Source organism: Ammospiza caudacuta, chromosome 3, assembly GCF_027887145.1.
Source record: "Ammospiza caudacuta isolate bAmmCau1 chromosome 3, bAmmCau1.pri, whole genome shotgun sequence".
Lineage (NCBI taxonomy): Eukaryota > Metazoa > Chordata > Aves > Passeriformes > Passerellidae > Ammospiza > Ammospiza caudacuta.
The window spans coordinates 14,931,378-14,947,295 of record NC_080595.1 but is presented as its reverse complement, the minus strand read 5'-3'; the positions used below and the strand labels follow the sequence as shown (position 1 = coordinate 14,947,295).

The 15,918-nt window shown below is 49.4% G+C and overlaps 1 protein-coding gene across 8 annotated transcripts in view; it reads right to left on the bottom strand.

Moving 5' to 3' along the window:
* Window positions 1-2,268: 2,268 nt before the first annotated feature.
* Window positions 2,269-15,918, bottom strand: part of EHBP1 (EH domain binding protein 1) — a 206,726-nt gene continuing 193,076 nt past the window's right edge. For all 8 annotated transcript variants that reach the window (XM_058800825.1, XM_058800826.1, XM_058800827.1 and 5 more), the window contains 4 exons: window positions 11,403-11,502; window positions 10,211-10,284; window positions 3,395-3,509; window positions 2,269-3,254 (listed from right to left, as the gene is read on the bottom strand). In XM_058800825.1, coding sequence (XP_058656808.1) covers window positions 3,164-3,254; window positions 3,395-3,509; window positions 10,211-10,284; window positions 11,403-11,502 — 380 coding nt within the window. In that variant the 3' untranslated portion in view covers window positions 2,269-3,163. The remainder of the gene's footprint in view (window positions 3,255-3,394; window positions 3,510-10,210; window positions 10,285-11,402; window positions 11,503-15,918) is intronic.

Here is a 15,918-nt window from a genome sequence, read left to right as displayed (position 1 = left end):
GAGCCGGCCGGGGAGCCAGGGGCGCGGGGGGCGGCGCGCAGGGCCCCGCGCAACCTCCGCGGAGAGGGCGGGCGGTGGGAAGTGCTGGAGAAGTGCGGAAGAGGGAGGGCCGCTCCGCGCCCGCGCAGCCCTGCCCCTCCCTCGGGATGCCCCCCAGGCCGCTCCGCGTCCCTGGCGCCCGGGGAGACCGCAGGAAAAGTTTCGGGCGCCGCCTTCGCCGGCACGGAGGGCGCTCCTGGGGAGGGGAGGCGGTGTCGCGGCCCCCCCCCCATCCCGGCGCCCGCGGGCTCTCGCAAACTTTGTGCTCTAAAATCGCAATAAAACTACAGCGACCGTACCTTTCCTCGCGTGTCCCGAATTTAGGGGCTGCTACGCGCCGCGGGGGCGAGCGGGCGGGGACAGGGGCGAGGTGACACCGGGCCCTCCGCGCCGCTCCGCGGGGCCCCGCGCTCGGCTCGGCGCGGCGGAGCGGCCCCGGACCTCTGAGAGGCTCCGGTGCGCGGCTTTTGTTGGTCTCCCCAAATCAACTCCCTCTAATTGCAGCGGAGCTGAAAGCGAGCTAATGTTCAAAGGCGCTGCCCGCCGGCCCCGATCGGAGCTCGGTCTCCCGGGGGGAAGACTTTCCCCCCGTTTTATTTTGTTGTTGCCGGAGTTTTTTCCCGTCTTTTCAAATCTTTTTCATGCGCGAGGAGAGAACCGTCTAAGTCGGGCGGGAGGGAGCCGATGAGTAGAGCGAAGGAGGTTAGCAAGCTCCTCCGCTCTCCCGCAAAAGTCAGCGACACGGGCACTTTTCCCCCTAACAAAGGCGCCGCGGCCCATTCACAAAAAAGCAAAGGCAGGAGGAGGGAGGAGGAAGAGTTTGCGGGAACAGTTCTCCCCCCTTCCAGCCCCTCTCCCCCGTTTTGCCCCGGTCCTACGGGGCAGTTCCTGGCTCGGGCTGCGCTCCCCCCGCCCCCGCCGTCTTCCCATCACTTTTCCCGGCCGGGGCAGCCCCGGTCCCGGCGGGCAGCAGCCCCCGCGAGGCTCCCCCCACACCGGGGGTCTCCGTGCCCCACCGAGCTCCCGCAGCTCCCGCCGTTACCCAATCCCCAATTGCGGGCGCCTCCCGGCAGGATCGGCCGGGGCTGCGGGCAGGGCGGGCGCGGGGCTCGCCGCCCCCCGAGGTGACGGTCCTGGCCACTCCGGTCCCCGCTCGCTCCGCCGGACGGAGCCGGCGCCCTCCCCGCTGTGCCCAGGTAAGGTCGGCGGCAGGGCGGGAGCCGCGGGCGGGCGGGGGCCGGGCTGGACTGAGGGACCCCGGCCCCGGCGAAGCGTTCGGTCCGGGGCCTCCTGCGGCCGCTGTGCCGCGCTGGGGGCGAAACACGGGGGACACACACACTCTTATTTTGTCCCCAGCCCAGCGACTGAATTACTTTTTCCTCTTTAGGAGCCAGGCAAACACCGGCCTCCCCAGGAGGACAGGATGCCCGCCCGCGGCCCCCCTCGCCCCAGGGCAGCCCCACTGAGCTCAGCAGCTCCCGGCCGGGCAGCAGCACCGCGGGCTTTGCCCCTCTCCCCTCCCGAGCCTCCGCCGCGCTCCGCAGCCGCGGAACCCTCGGAGTGCGTTTCCTGCCGTGCCCAGCTCCTGTATTTTTACGGGAGGGCAGAAGAGCTCGGCGGAGCCCGCTGCCCCAGTCCCCCCGGCGCCGGGGTGTTCCGCGCATCTTCCCAAACTTCGCATGGGGCCAAATCCACTTGCGGGCCCCGGGGCAGGCCCCGGTTTCCCAGGCCGGTAAATCCCGCGGCACCGGCGGCCGCTCGCACAAACCCGGGCGCTTCCCTTCTCCCAAAGGGGGACTCCTTTTGGCGAGAGCGGCAGGACAGCGCGGAGCGGGCCGCGGTCGCGCCTGGAGCCGCCGGCGCTGTTGCGGCCCCGCAGGGCTCCCTCCGCTCCCCCGGGTGCGCTCCTTGCGCGCCCGCGCTTTGGCCGCGCATCCCCCGCGCCGCTGGCGGGCGGCATCGGCCCCGCGGGGAAAAGTTTTACCTCCCCCTCCCCGAGTTGCATTTTATTAAAATCAAACGAAAAACTTTTCCGTGCGCTGCGTTTCGTTGAGCCGGGAAGCGGCGGCGGCCGGGGCGGCCCGGGGCGCGGAGCCCGCTGCCCCTCCCGCCGGGATCGGGACCTTCCCGCCCCCCGAGCCCCCTCCCGGCCGACCCAAGGCGGGAGGGTGAAGGGAGTTTCCCAGGTAAAGAGGAAAGCGGCTGTTACGGTAAGAAAGATTCGGGTTTTATTGAAAATTTTATATATGACTCGGTGTTGTAATAAATAAACGAGACGAGCTCCACGAAGGGACGATGTGAGCGCGGGACACGCTTGGGGGCACACGGACGGGGCGGGGTGCGGAGGGGAACGCGGCCGGGCGCAATAAATAACGCGGAGCAGGCCCGGCCCGGCCCGGCCCGGTTCGGTCCGGTCCATCCGCGGGTGGCAAGCGCCGCGCTGTCCCGGGCCGGGCCGGTCTCTGCCCCGGGCTGCCCCGCTCCGCCCGCAGCCGCTCCCAGGGATTGGTGCCAGCTCCGGGGGAGAAGCCCCCCGAGTACACCAGAGCAGCTCGGCTCTACTCCCGGGGAAATGTAAAACTGATGTAATAAACCACTGGTAAATACAGCACATTTTTAATAATAACTGGGGTGGACCTGACCTAACTATAAAATGTAGGTAGCTTATTAAGTATTACATATGGCAGGACTAGATGAAACCATTCCCAATGATTTTTTTCCTATATCCCCCTCTCTAATCCTATTACGACAAAAACATTTTTATTTCAAAACTCAGCCCTCCTCCAGCTCCAGAAACCAGGACAGACTATTTCTTCTCCTCCTTCCGCCCATCTCCGGCATCGCCCGCACGCCAGGGGTCTCGGAGATTCCATTTCCAACGCTTTCGGAAGGAGAGCTGAGCCCACAAGGAAATCATGGGACAACGCGAGTTCGCTTGAATGGAAAACAAAAAAACAACGCAGTGGGGCCCGGCGCAGCCTAGATCTGGCCTAAGAAAATGGAAAAAAAGTTTAATTTTTTTTTTCAAAACATATTTTTCTTTTTTTTTTCCCAGTCTCATGTCGGCATTTTAAGAACGTAAGAAAGCCGCGCTGCGATTTCGCTGCCGCCGCGGGAAGGCCGCTCACTGTAGAACGCATTTCTCTTCCTTCTTGGCCATCTTGCCTTTGTTTTGCTCGAGGGTCCTCTCCAAATGCTCGTCCTCTTCCTCGGCCCTGCGGAGAGAGGCGGCTGAGGGGCTGCCCGGGCGGGCCCCGGCCCCGCTGAGCTCCCCCGCGGCCCCCGGGCTCGCACCGAACTTTCCGTGGGCACCGCGGGGACCCGGCGGGGACCCCCTTCCCCCTGCCCGACTCACTGCTTCTCCTGGGCGTCCAGGTCCCTGACCAGCGCGTCCCGTTTGTTAACGAGAATAACGAGTTCGTCCAGCAAGAGCTGCTCTCGCCTCTTCTGCGCCTCGGTCTTCTGCCAGTCTGCGGGGGAAGTACAACAAGAGCGGCGGTCAGAGCGGCGGCCGCCGGCGCCCGGCACAGCCACGGCCAACCCGGCCGGAGCCCGCGCAGCACAGCCCGGCGCAGCACAGCCCGGCTCGGCCCGGCCCAGCACAGCCTGGCACAGCTCGGCCCGGCTCGGCACAGCCCAGCACAGCCTGGCACAGCTCGGCCCGGCTCGGCACAGCCCAGCGCAGCCTGGCACAGCTCGGCCCGGCCCAGCACAGCCTGGCACAGCTCGGCCCGGCTCGGCACAGCCCAGCACAGCCTGGCACAGCTCGGCCCGGCTCGGCACAGCCCAGCGCAGCCTGGCACAGCTCGGCCCGGCTCGGCACGGCCCAGCGCAGCCTGGCACAGCTCGGCCCGGCTCGGCACAGCCCAGCACAGCCTGGCACAGCTCGGCCCGGCCCGGTCTGGCTCAGTACAGACCAATGCAGCCTGGCACAGCCCGGCCCGGCCTCTCTCCCCAGCGAGGCTACCGCGGGGACAAGCGCGGCCCGGCGGCGTTTGGCCCTCCTTGGCTGAGGGAGCTGAGCAGCGATTTTGGGGCCGTTTGGGTGGGGGTTTATTTCCTTTCTTTTATTTTCTTTTTTTTTTTTTCCCCTTTTAGTGTAAGATTTGTTTTGTTTTCCCCACGCCGGTGTCCGCCGGGGTTGCTCCCGGAGGAATGCCCGCTCCCCGCAGCCCGGCTCCTCTCTGCGCGCCCCTCGCCCGCTCCCAGCGGCTGCAGGAATCTCACACTGCGCACCATATGCTCCGCAGTAACTTTAAAGGCAGGTATCGCTTAATTAGCATTGCCCACTCTGAAGTAAAAATACACTTGCTACAAATATGGCGGGGCCCCTCCAGCCCCGGCGGGTGGGCAGCCTCGCTATTCCCAAGGGATTCATTCCCCCGGCCCGGCCCGGCCCGGCCCGGCGCAGCCCCGGGGCCGCCCGCAGCCCCGGGCTCCGCAGCCAGACCGAGAGGGCTTGTCGCTGTCAGTCAAGCGCCAGCCTTCCCCGCCTCCCTCATTAAGAAGGTAAACAATGAAAAGCAGGAGCAGTAGATTATGAGGGAGATAGCAGGACAATTGACGAGCGGGAGGGAAAGAGGACACCGGCTCCAAAAAAAACGCCAAGCACCGGGAGAAGCCATCGCCAGCGGCCCGGCGCTGTCCTCCTCCTCCGGCCGCGCTTCCCGAAGGCGAGGGGAGAGAGGGTGCAGTCCTTTTGGCTTTCTCCCCCACCCACCCGTGCTCTCCATTGCCCTGGGCGATCATGTTAAAACTCACATGGCTGGTGCTTATTCAGATAAGCCGAACAATGCTCCCCACCGGTTACCATGTGAATCTTCACAAACCCCGCAAGAATGCGGTGGTTCAAATCCCCCTGACCCCCCTCCAAAGCCAAATTTATTCAAGACAGCAAACTGCTCAGAAGCTTTATGAAAGCAAGTGGTGCTAGAGGGAATTCAGCCTTGTATTTACAAATTAAAAATTAGATGCATCATCATGCAATGAAGGTTGGGAGAGCGGCAGAAAGGCAGGAATGTGGAACCGCTTTTATCGCGCCCTCCCCGCCGCCTGCCCGGGCCCACGAGGAGCCCCGGGACAAGCGGCAGCGGGAACCCACGGCACACGCGTGGGCGGCGGGCACCGGGCAGCGAGCGCGTCCCGCCGCACCGGAGCCCTGCCCGCAGCACCGGCTGCCGGGGCACTGCCCCAGCTTCCGCGAGTCTTTATTTTTCTCCTTTTTCTCCTCCTTTTTTTCTCGTCCTTTTCCTCGTTCTCCTTCTTTTCCTTTCTCATTTCCTTTTTTTTTTTTTTTTTTTTTTTTTTTTTAATGTGTCCTTTCCCCTCCACCGTTGCTAAGGGAATAATTTTTTCAGGTGGACACAGATTAGAGGTGGAGTTAGCAGCTAAAATTACCGGTAATCCAAGCCATTTTTTCCTGCCACAAAGCTGCTTTAATTCGGGTAGCAGCCTTTTAGGTGCTACTTCTTGGAGCAGTCTCCAGATTTGCACTGCTGCTTCCCCTCCTGCTCCTTCTGGGCAAAGCTCCTTCACTTCAACCCCTGTCAAACACCCGGCTCTGCCTCTCTGCGAGCCAGAGCTTCCCCAAACCGCAGCGTTTTGCCCCACAAATAAAGCCCCTGACACGCAATGGGATCTCAGCATGACAGCAGTGAAAAGGCCCTGAAAAGGGCCACGGCAGCAAGCCAGACAGAAAAGGAGAGAAAGAGACACGGCAGAGGGTTTCAGGGGTGTTTGCTTCCCCCAGACGTGGTTCCCAACTTTCAGGTTAACTTTTCCCTGGCTTCTGCTGGGAATTGTGCTGGGACTCGGGCTGCCCCGGCACATCTGGGCACACGAAGCTCTGGATGAAAAAGGATTTGAAATCCAGCACCTCTACCTGGACTTTATATATTTGTTTTGCAGTTTTGATGGTTTTCACTTCTTGTTTTTAAAGCTTTTTGTTTGTTTGTTCGTTTATCTCTTGTTCTCCAGCTGCAGCAGCAACTTTAGTTTTATGAAAGAGCAAACAAGTCAGAATATTTCAGTAAATGTTTTGCTCAGTATCTCACTGTTTTTCCCTGTTAAGTCCCTTCCTAAGTGCTACAGGTTTTGTTGCTTCATCCTATAGCCCTGTGAATTAAATAATGTCCTATTAGGATTTCATGGAACAGAACAGTGTATTTGTTTGGGGTTTTTTGGTTGTTTTTTACACATTTGCTTATTATAAATGTTTGAAACATGCCTTGGGAAAACCTGCTGGAAGAACCATACAGTGCAATTTGACTTTCATTTCTAGGAAAGGAGTCTGCCTTTCCTCCCCCCAAAATAAATAAAGAGTCAAGCAGCAATTGGTTAAAAGGGTAACTGACTCTAAGTATTTAAATAACATTTTATAGGTGACTACCTTGCAATTTTGTTTTATCCAACAAAATACTGCTGGGGAGCAGTTTTGGGAAACATCTCTATGTTTAAAAAAGCAACTGTGTTCAAGTTTGATTCCTACCTGTTGTGCCTTTTAAGCCAGGATTACCTATAACACCTGTCACATATAGTTACCCAGGCTGACTGCAGCTCTGGGAAGCTACAATATGGGCTGTGATTAATTTGAAGATTTCAGAATAATACTGTTATAAAAGCTACACTCTGGACAAAAATAGGATTAAGCTCTGAGGCTGTATATGAGCTAAAAGTGTTGAAAGCTAAAACCCCCGTGCCACCACTCGCGACGGGCAGTTTAAAATGACAGAGTTTGCTAAATTCACATTGAAGTAGAAATGTTTTCAATTATTCATCTTCATTGACTTCATATTGTCTTTTTTTTCCCCCCATTGCTTTAACTGATAATTACTTTGAGCAAACAGACGTCCAGCTCCCATAGAAATGCTTTAATGGAAATGGTCGAAAGTTCTCGTAGTAAAACCTTCAACCTTGCCACTATAATAAATAAGCCTGGCACTTTGATGAAAATTAACACTAGTTTTGTAAAGAGCACATTGGGGGATTGCAGTCAGGTCTTATCTTTAGTTCCAGTCAACTAGCAATCCTGAAAGAGTTTGCATCATCATCAGAGCAGGCCATTTGATAGGATTCTGCTGCTGAACCTAATCAATCTATGGAATACTGTGGCTGCGCGGTGTAACAAAGCTAAAATAGATTTACAAATGGGGTTTTAGAGGATAAGCTCCTCCACAGGATTACATATTGATTTTAAATATAAAAAGCTTATCATATAAACCATAACTACAAAAATAGTGAACCTATGCATAAATCCTTTTAGAAGAGCACCCACTTCAAACTATAAGCCAAGAATAAATCAAGATGTACAAAATCCGAATGAAGATCCATTTCTTGGGCAGAAAATGAACACACCACCCCAAGGTGTGCAAAAATGAACTTATCTTTTCTAAGGAGGCATTAAAACTCGACTGAAAAAAAAAATAAAAGAAAGGAGTGAGAGGCAAGGTAGCTGGTAGTGAGGCATCCCGGTACTGCAGCTGCAGTGAAACCAGGCAGCACCTCTGCTCAGGAGCAGCTGGCCCCAAGAGCCGGGCGGGACGCGCGGGAGCTGCAGCGGTGCCGACGGGCCCCGTTTACCTGCGCTCGCCTTGGCCTCTTAGCGAGGGGGCTCCGGCCATTCTCGCTCGGAACAGCCCAAGAGGAACCCTCTCTAGCTGGGAGCAGGCAGCGCGTTAACTCTCCCTTTCTTATCTCTACGGCTCCGTGGGGGAAGGGGGCACTACGCCTTTTTTTTACCACCCTGGGTCATTCATGTGCTCCTCGTGAAGTGCCGCAACCCTCCGAGAGGCCATTGAGCTCCCGGTGCCTGCAGATGAGCGGCCGGGAAGGAGCCGCCGTCTCCACATCACTGAGCATCCCACCGGGCAGCAGCTCCGGCCGCAGCGCTGCCCAGCCACGGGCACGGCAGAGCCGCCTTCATCTGCCTCTATCAGCAGGCTCCCACCTTCCGCAGAGCTCTTCTCGCTCCTTTTTTTCCCTGTCATCAACCAGCTAAGTAAATCGGCTGACAGATTTTTAAACAGCAAAGTCACGCGTGGAAGAGTTAGAGCAATTCACCAAAACAGTAATTACCACCTTTCAAAGACTTTTCCTTTTTTAAATTCCAGTTTGGGTTGGTGTGTTCTGCCTTTCTTTTGGACCAACAAATCGCTCCCATCCTGTTACATATACATATGTGTGTGTATATACACATATATTTTTTTTTTCCTGCCCATATGCTTCGGTTTTGGAAGTGGCGCTGGTAAAAGTGAGATCTGCCTTTTCAGTTCTTTCAGGGAGCCCACGCACTCATTAGCAATCGGCTAAATGGCCTCGGAGCCGACAGTGCTGGGCTGTCCCGGCAGCCCCTGCTTCTCCAGAGAAATCACACTGGAAATGGTGCGGTTTTAGCAGGGCTTCCCAAAAACTGCATCTCTGCATCTTCTGAATACAGAAAACACCGATGCGCCCATCGAGAGGCGAGATGTCACAAATGCGTATTTTGAGTTTTCACAGGTGTTTAAATCCTGGAAGAGTTTCTCCTTTAATATGGTTTTTGGGTAAAAGCAGGTCACTGTTAAAAGTTCTAGAAGACCGATAATCCTGTTGAGAGCTAAAATGCTAAATGAGGACTTTGTTGCATAAATAAAAAAATCCCCCCAAATAACCAAATTTCTCCAGCACTTATGTTTGCTTCCTAAACCTCTGTTTATCATACCACCAGTAGCATATTAAAAAAAAAAAAAAAAAAAGAAAAAGAGAAAAAAACAGAGAGAGAGAGAAAAAGATATTTTCTGGAGTTTGGGCATACCTCTCTGAATTTACAAAAAGAAATTAAAAAAACATTTTTGTTCCAGACAATGTGTAAATGGCAGAAGCTACTAGACATTCAAAGGCTGCTGCTAGGACATTCCAAGGCAGTACACATAGATGAGGCAATGAAACATCGGAAGTTTAGGTTCAAATCCAGGATATCTTAGCTGCTCTCTAGTTTCAGATTATTTTATGTTTTAAATATTTAATCAGTACAATTCCAAATTAGTCTGGCCTGTCTCTGCAGAAAGCAATGTATATATTTATCACCCAGGATTATCCAGGAATATAGTGAAGACAGCCTTATGCAAAAAATATAACTACAGATGGAGAGATAGGAAAAAGCTACCTGAAACCTGCTGCTTTTTTCCAACAAACTTATGCTCCCAGTGAAGTCTCCAAACTAATTAGAATTGATTTATTATGGATCAGGTACCTTATCAGGTGAAGAAAGAAATTACCATGGACAGTCAAAGGGTTGAGAGGTCAATACAGAATAGCAAAATCAATTTGCATTGATTAGACAAAAGGTCCATTTTACAGAGCCCAAAGGATTAACTTTAAAGCAAACATCTTTGAACTGTAAGGCAGCATTTGTGACTGAGAGGTATAAGTGGTGCAGCATTAGAAAACACTTAAGATATTTGAATAAGAAAATAATGCAAGCAATGGTTTAAGCTATCTGGATGTTTATTTTTTATTATGAATCATCCCAAGGATTATTGTACCATTCACTGGAAAATCCTATGGAAGGGGTGCAATTGTTTCATTTATCCCGTGTCAATCTTCCCCTGAGTGTTACCTCCATTCAGGTGAGGTGACTAAACTGGGGAGAGTCACAGGGAAGGGAGAAACTCCGTGCAAAGGATCGCACTAATCCTGCTGGTGCTCCTGATGAAATATTTACCTGACAAACTTAGTGTTTTACCACCAAAACCATCGAGACTTTTCCCCCAGAGTGAGTTACTGTTGTAGAACAGGTCTGGAACATTAAAAGGAGGAGGCCCTCTTCTGTGGGTGACCCCTTCCTTTTTCTGTGGCACCAAAAGCAGCACGATGCCGCAGGAAAACCAAGAGAGCACTACTGCAACAAAAACCTGCAAACCCCACACACATGCTCAACCCCCTCATCACCTTGTTTTCAAAGTTTATTGCAACAAGACCATACTTCTTTGTCCTGCATCTTGGTTCTTTTTTAATTTTTTTTTTTAATCCTGAAGAAAACTTAATACTGGGATTGCAGCCTCAGCACACTTGCCGTGTGCTATCACTTGAAGTGATGCAAATATCAGCACTACCACTGGGCTTCAGAGGAGCCTCCACATTTGTAGAGTCTGGCAGTGAGAGCCTTCCCCCCTTGCCCCAGCACTGCTCTTACCTTCAATAGCCAGCATTGCTCTCAGCTCCCGGTTCAGCAGCTCGTAGCGCCTTTCTAGGTCATGTTCTTTTTCCCTAGGCAAGTTGCAAATGTTCATCAATATGTTAATTACTAAATCATTAAACACTTAAAAGCACCTTTAACTTACATTGATTTTAGGACTCGCAACTGACTTTTCTCTTTAAATTTAAGCTACTCCAAACAAATGATACACAAACTTAAAATCTGGCTCAGGTGGCCTATTCAGTAACAGGGCCTTTTCATTTCACCTAAGGCCGGCTTTAATTCTGTCAGTTTAACTCCACTGTGCTACAGGATGCAATTATTTCATATTCGTCTCTGGAACAGCTGTTGTGGAATGTCTAAAGTATAAAATATTCCCCTAGATCTAATGAGCAAATTCCAGCATCAACCTATTCACCAAGGTAACATGACACTGGAAGAATTATTCTGTATATATTCTGCCCTAACCAACAATAAAAATTAGACAAGGGATTAGAAAGCTTAATATTTTGCAGGTAAAATCCTCTGTCAAGTTCAGACCCAGCAGGAGATAGGTGAGCAGAGGCTCTTCCCAGGGAAGTATGCAGGCATCTACACTAGGTGGCATTATGGAAAGAAATATCAAAGTGAAAGAACTGCAGGAGAAGCACTCGGGGCAGGATGCCTCTACAAATGAGCAGCACCTTCTCCCTTCCTCAACACTGCCAGTGAGAAAAGGTTCATTTGTCCTTACTTTGCACTATCAGTGGTATCACTGCACTGTGACTGATTTACTGACATCCCTTCAGCAGAGATGGGACTGAGGATTTTCTACAAAGCAAGTAGTGACTCAAATTTGGCTCTTCTCTCTGAATAGACTTCACCTGTCTCATCTGAGGCACAATCCAAATCTATCTGTGCATTTCTAAAATGCAGTTTTATTCTGCTGTTGGGCTTTTGAAAATGTAACAGTGCTTAATATTTCTTTTTTTTTTTTTTCACAGCTCTGGCTAATCTTGTGTCATTGCATGCTTCTCATTTTCAAGTCTGAAATATGAGAAAAACAAGTTACTCAATGTGTAACACATCCACACTACTCACTTTTGAGGGTTTTTTTTTGAAGCCTAATGGGAAGAGAGTAAAGAAAGTTTTGCTTTTATCTGAAGAGTAAATCACCCTTTTGTAAATACATATGTTCATCTGTACTTACAGAAGAGAAAGCTGGTTCATTCGTCTTATTAAGGCATTCTTCTTATTAACCAGCATGAACCACTCCTGCATCATAGCTTCTTCCTCTTCTGTGTTTCTTCCTGCAATCAAGAGAACTTCATTACTTCTGTGGCATTTCACAAATTGATGTACATATTTTCATTTCAGGTTTTGGACTATCAGTTGCCAGCATCACTGAGCATGACAATGCATATTCTCAAATGGTAAAAATATCATATGACTGCAAAGTCCTGCCTGGTTTATAAATAAATCTTTGAAAGCAGCCATCCTCCAGGATACATTGTAGTGTTCTTTATCATGTTGACCCTAAATAAATACCTTTTAAAAGGACTGTGTATTTTAAATTCTCCCAAATGAACTATGCAATTACAATGCTTCCAGTGAACAACCCTTACTGCTAAAAGATGTCTGGTCATCACCAAACACAAAAACAATCCCCACAGGCAAGATCCACTCCACCCATGCAAACCCAGCACAGCCAGGATGATGTGGCAGGGATCAAAGTAGCTGCAGAAGAGATGCTAATCCTGAACTCTTGGCTAAGGTGTGGGCACCTGCTCAGCTTCTGTGCTCATGGCCACTCTTCCAGATGAGCTGGAAAGAGCTGCTCCTCAACCTGCAACCAAAGGGAGCATCTGCACAAATACAAATCATTCTGGGATCCAGGTACCCAAGGGTTCCCTGTGTGTATGCATGGACTACCATCCCTTCCCCTAGCCCCCAGCCACCCCAGGCACGATCAGGATCAGGATCAGGATCAGGATCAGGATCAGGATCAGGATCAGGATCAGGACTCTTCATAGCCTACCTGCAGGCAGTGCTAAACCCTACCAGACTCTCTAAGACTCTGTCACCACCCCTGCACCATGAGCAAAAGGCAGATGAGTGTCCAGAAGGCTCCTGACTGTGCTTTCCATGTAGCAGGGCTGCTCAGCCAAATTCCACCCTCTCTGAGCTCAGGGACATGGAGGAAGTCCTTTGTGGAGGCTGAGCTTCTGTGGAAACCTGCCATTCTCATCCCTCATGCTGAGGTGAAGAGCAAAGGCTATATGGTCCTCATTGAATTATGAAACACATTTCATATGGTTAAAATGAATCTAGGAATGAACTTGGAATAAAGGCAAAGGAGCATGAGCTTGGTCATGTGAGTTTGTTTCCCAGCTTTGATAGTGCTTCACTGGGAGAGTGTGGGTAGATGTCTGAGTTTAAGCACCTTGTGTGCAATATGTGAATAACCACCTGTCCTGATCCTGCAAGGGTGCTGAAAGTTAATTTTTTGGTGTTTGTATAGGGGTTTGAAATCTCTCATGCAAAGTGCTGCACACTTGGGGATGCTACCTTGTTAACTTAAACCATAGGATCCCTAGGGACACAGAAGCCTTTGCTAGCACCTGGAGCTGGAAAGACACCAGCAAAAACATTGTTTTGCCCTAAACCAAACCATTCAGTGTGTGGATGGGAGTGTTTCAGATGCTCACCATGTGCATGTTCACACCCCAGTGCCACAACAGCGTGCAGGCCCAGACCTACATGGAGAGTCTCACCCTCACCAGGTGTGAGCCTCCTGCCTGCAAGGGAACTTTTCCAGCCTTCTCCAAACTCTTTGATTCCCTCTGCCATGGCCATGAGGCATCCACACAATGGCAGGAAAAGAAGATGAGCAGGGAAGTGGGTCAGCTTGGGCTGGAACTAGTGGATGCACACAGTAAGAAGAGGTTACATTTGGCAGGCCCTCCTTTCTGATAGGAGACATCCACCCATATCCATTTATCTGCCTGGGAAGTGCCTGGTCAATGAAATTTCCTGGAATGGTGCTTTTAGGGCCACAATTTGCTAGCAGTGAGACAGGAAGGGTGAAGCATCCCAAAGCCCAGATGGACCCAACAGTGCTTTTCCAAGCAAAAGCAGCAGGGCCCAGCTCCTGGGGCAATGGAGAAATGAAAGAAGAAATCTGACATGTAGAAACGCTCTCCCCCAATATCTCCACTTTGGGTTTTGTGCATAAAATATCACTCCATGGCATTTACAACAATATTAAGCAGTTCAGTACACTTTGCTGGTAAGTTACAGATCAAAGGCCTTGCTGCTGTACTGCTCCATCTAACAGGGTCTGCTTCTGGAAGTAGATAATAATCAGTATTACCAGTCTTTTGTCGAAATGCACCAAATAGTTGAAACTTACTCAGGGGAGAGGTCAAGAAGAAGGGGATTTTTTTGCCTTTTTTTTCCTTGCAAAATGATCAGTCTATTCTGTAATGCATAAGATTTTTTACTAGCAATGTGGCAAAGTTCTCACAACCAGACATTCGTGGCTACAGTAACATTTCAATAAATTTGTTAATTTTGGGGTGGACAGGGATGTCTGGCTCAAAGATTATAAATACAAGCTCTTGCTGCATTTAATTTTGCAAGCCTTGAAAAAGAAATGGGAGAGATAAATGTCTCCAAAGTGTTGGGCTCAATGGTGGATCTGACTTTGTTGACTTTCGTACCATGCACTTACAGGTTACGAACACAGACTTCAGATATAATCTTCTTTCTATTAATGCATTCCTCCTAAACACAGTTAGTTGCAACATATAATGAGAAAAGATCTGGGTAAAGCTTGGAGCTGTCGTGCCAGATCTGCACAGGTGCCTATTTTAATATATCTGTGCTGACACCAAAGCACATGCAATATCCACAAAATGGGCTGGTTTAGAAGTGAATTAACAAAGTCTTGTTGTTTTTACAGAATTTTAAATCTGTTTTTGTATTCGCTTTGGACCCATGTGATGCCCTGACACCAGTCATGTGATATCGGCTGCGATAGGCACAAATCCCCGGGCAGCAACAAAAGAAGAAAGAGCAAAAAAGAAAAAGCTGAGAAAAAGCTTGCAATTTGGAAAAAGGCCAATTTTACCCCAGCGAAGGCCTTTTTGATCAGTGAAATGACACATGTGTGCAATATTAATAGTAGTCAATGCTGATATTTTATTTGTTGACTGTCAGCTTTTAAATTCTTGTGCACAGAGCTGAAACAAATTCTTCCCAGGCAAGCAAAATAAAGATGAACTCCCATATATAAGAAATTTAAATAACTCTTCGGCAAATACACTAGCATTAGAGCATTACTTCATTTTTTTTTACTTGGTGAAAGGATGCACATGAAACACTTTCAACAAAGAAAAACTGAGTGTTCTTACTGCAGCAATACTCCAAGCAAAACTCACATTTACAATTTCTAAATAAAAAATTTAGAAAAAGCCTTTCTTCAACACGGTTTCACTTTGTAAAACTCAAGCTGCTGCTGGGGTGGTTGTTGTTTTAACTTTCCAAGTGTAAAACAAGTATTTAATTGACTTGCTACAAATGCTTGAAAATTTAAATTGGGAAAGTATCTGTGCTGTTTGCGGGGAAAAAAACCCCAACAAACTGTACAGATTATTAAAATGAAGCAAAAAACTCATGCTGGAGAACAAATCGATCCCACACATGCAAACCCCTTATCTAAGCCAGTACAAGATGCTGAAAATCTATAAATAGCCCACAGATCCTAAACTTAAATTTTTTCCATAATACATGCATTACACTATTGTTTTTGATAAACAACAACAACAAAACCCTTTTAAAGCTAGTAAGTTGGACCATTACAAATTAATCCTGACTTTAATAACTGGTTAAAGACCCCTTCAGCTTTATAAGTAACAAAAAATATTAAAGCCTGTGATCACAGCGAGCTTTTCTCATTTCTCCTCTAACCATTTGTTATTTAATCCAATACTAGTAATCCAATTTGTCCATCAGACTTTTAAAGGGCAGAATGCAACTTCTCCAGCTTAGACACTTTTCAAAGTACAATATATTTTTCAAATGAATGCTGGATGTTTCATTTTTTCCCCAACTGTTCCTAGCTCTAATGTATGAGGAAAAAAAGAACAAGATGAACATTGTTCGTACTGATTAAGTAAGAGCTCATTAAAGAGCTGTCAGTGCTGTACTTTGAATATGCATGAAGCATATAATCAGATCTAGTACCGTCACTAGAGGAGAATACGGTAAGTACAAAGGATTGATTTAATTACTTAGAGTGGGCTGTGGTGGTAAAGCAGTCTTGTTAGCGCAGAAAGAAAAGGAGGTTGTATTCTGGCACGGTTAGGGGAAAAAGGCAGTTTTAGCTTCTGCCACAATACCTAATCTCAGGATAAAGCACTTTACATTGTAGCTTAAAATGAAGACTGCCAGTTTTCTAAAAAGACCAGAATTCATCTTATCTTGTTTAACCTCATCTGGTTAACTATCTAGCAGAACATATTTATTCTCTTTAACACGTAATTATGCTTATACCTTTTTATCCTATAGTTCAATAATGACTTCTGAAAACAGTCTTCAAATAAGAGCGGGTAGTGCTGCAAACATCATATGCATGCAAACTGCTCGGTAAGAGATTTGAAAAATGCAGCACCAGAAACTCAGATGAAACAGTGAGCACACACGCCTTTATGTGAAAAGTCAAT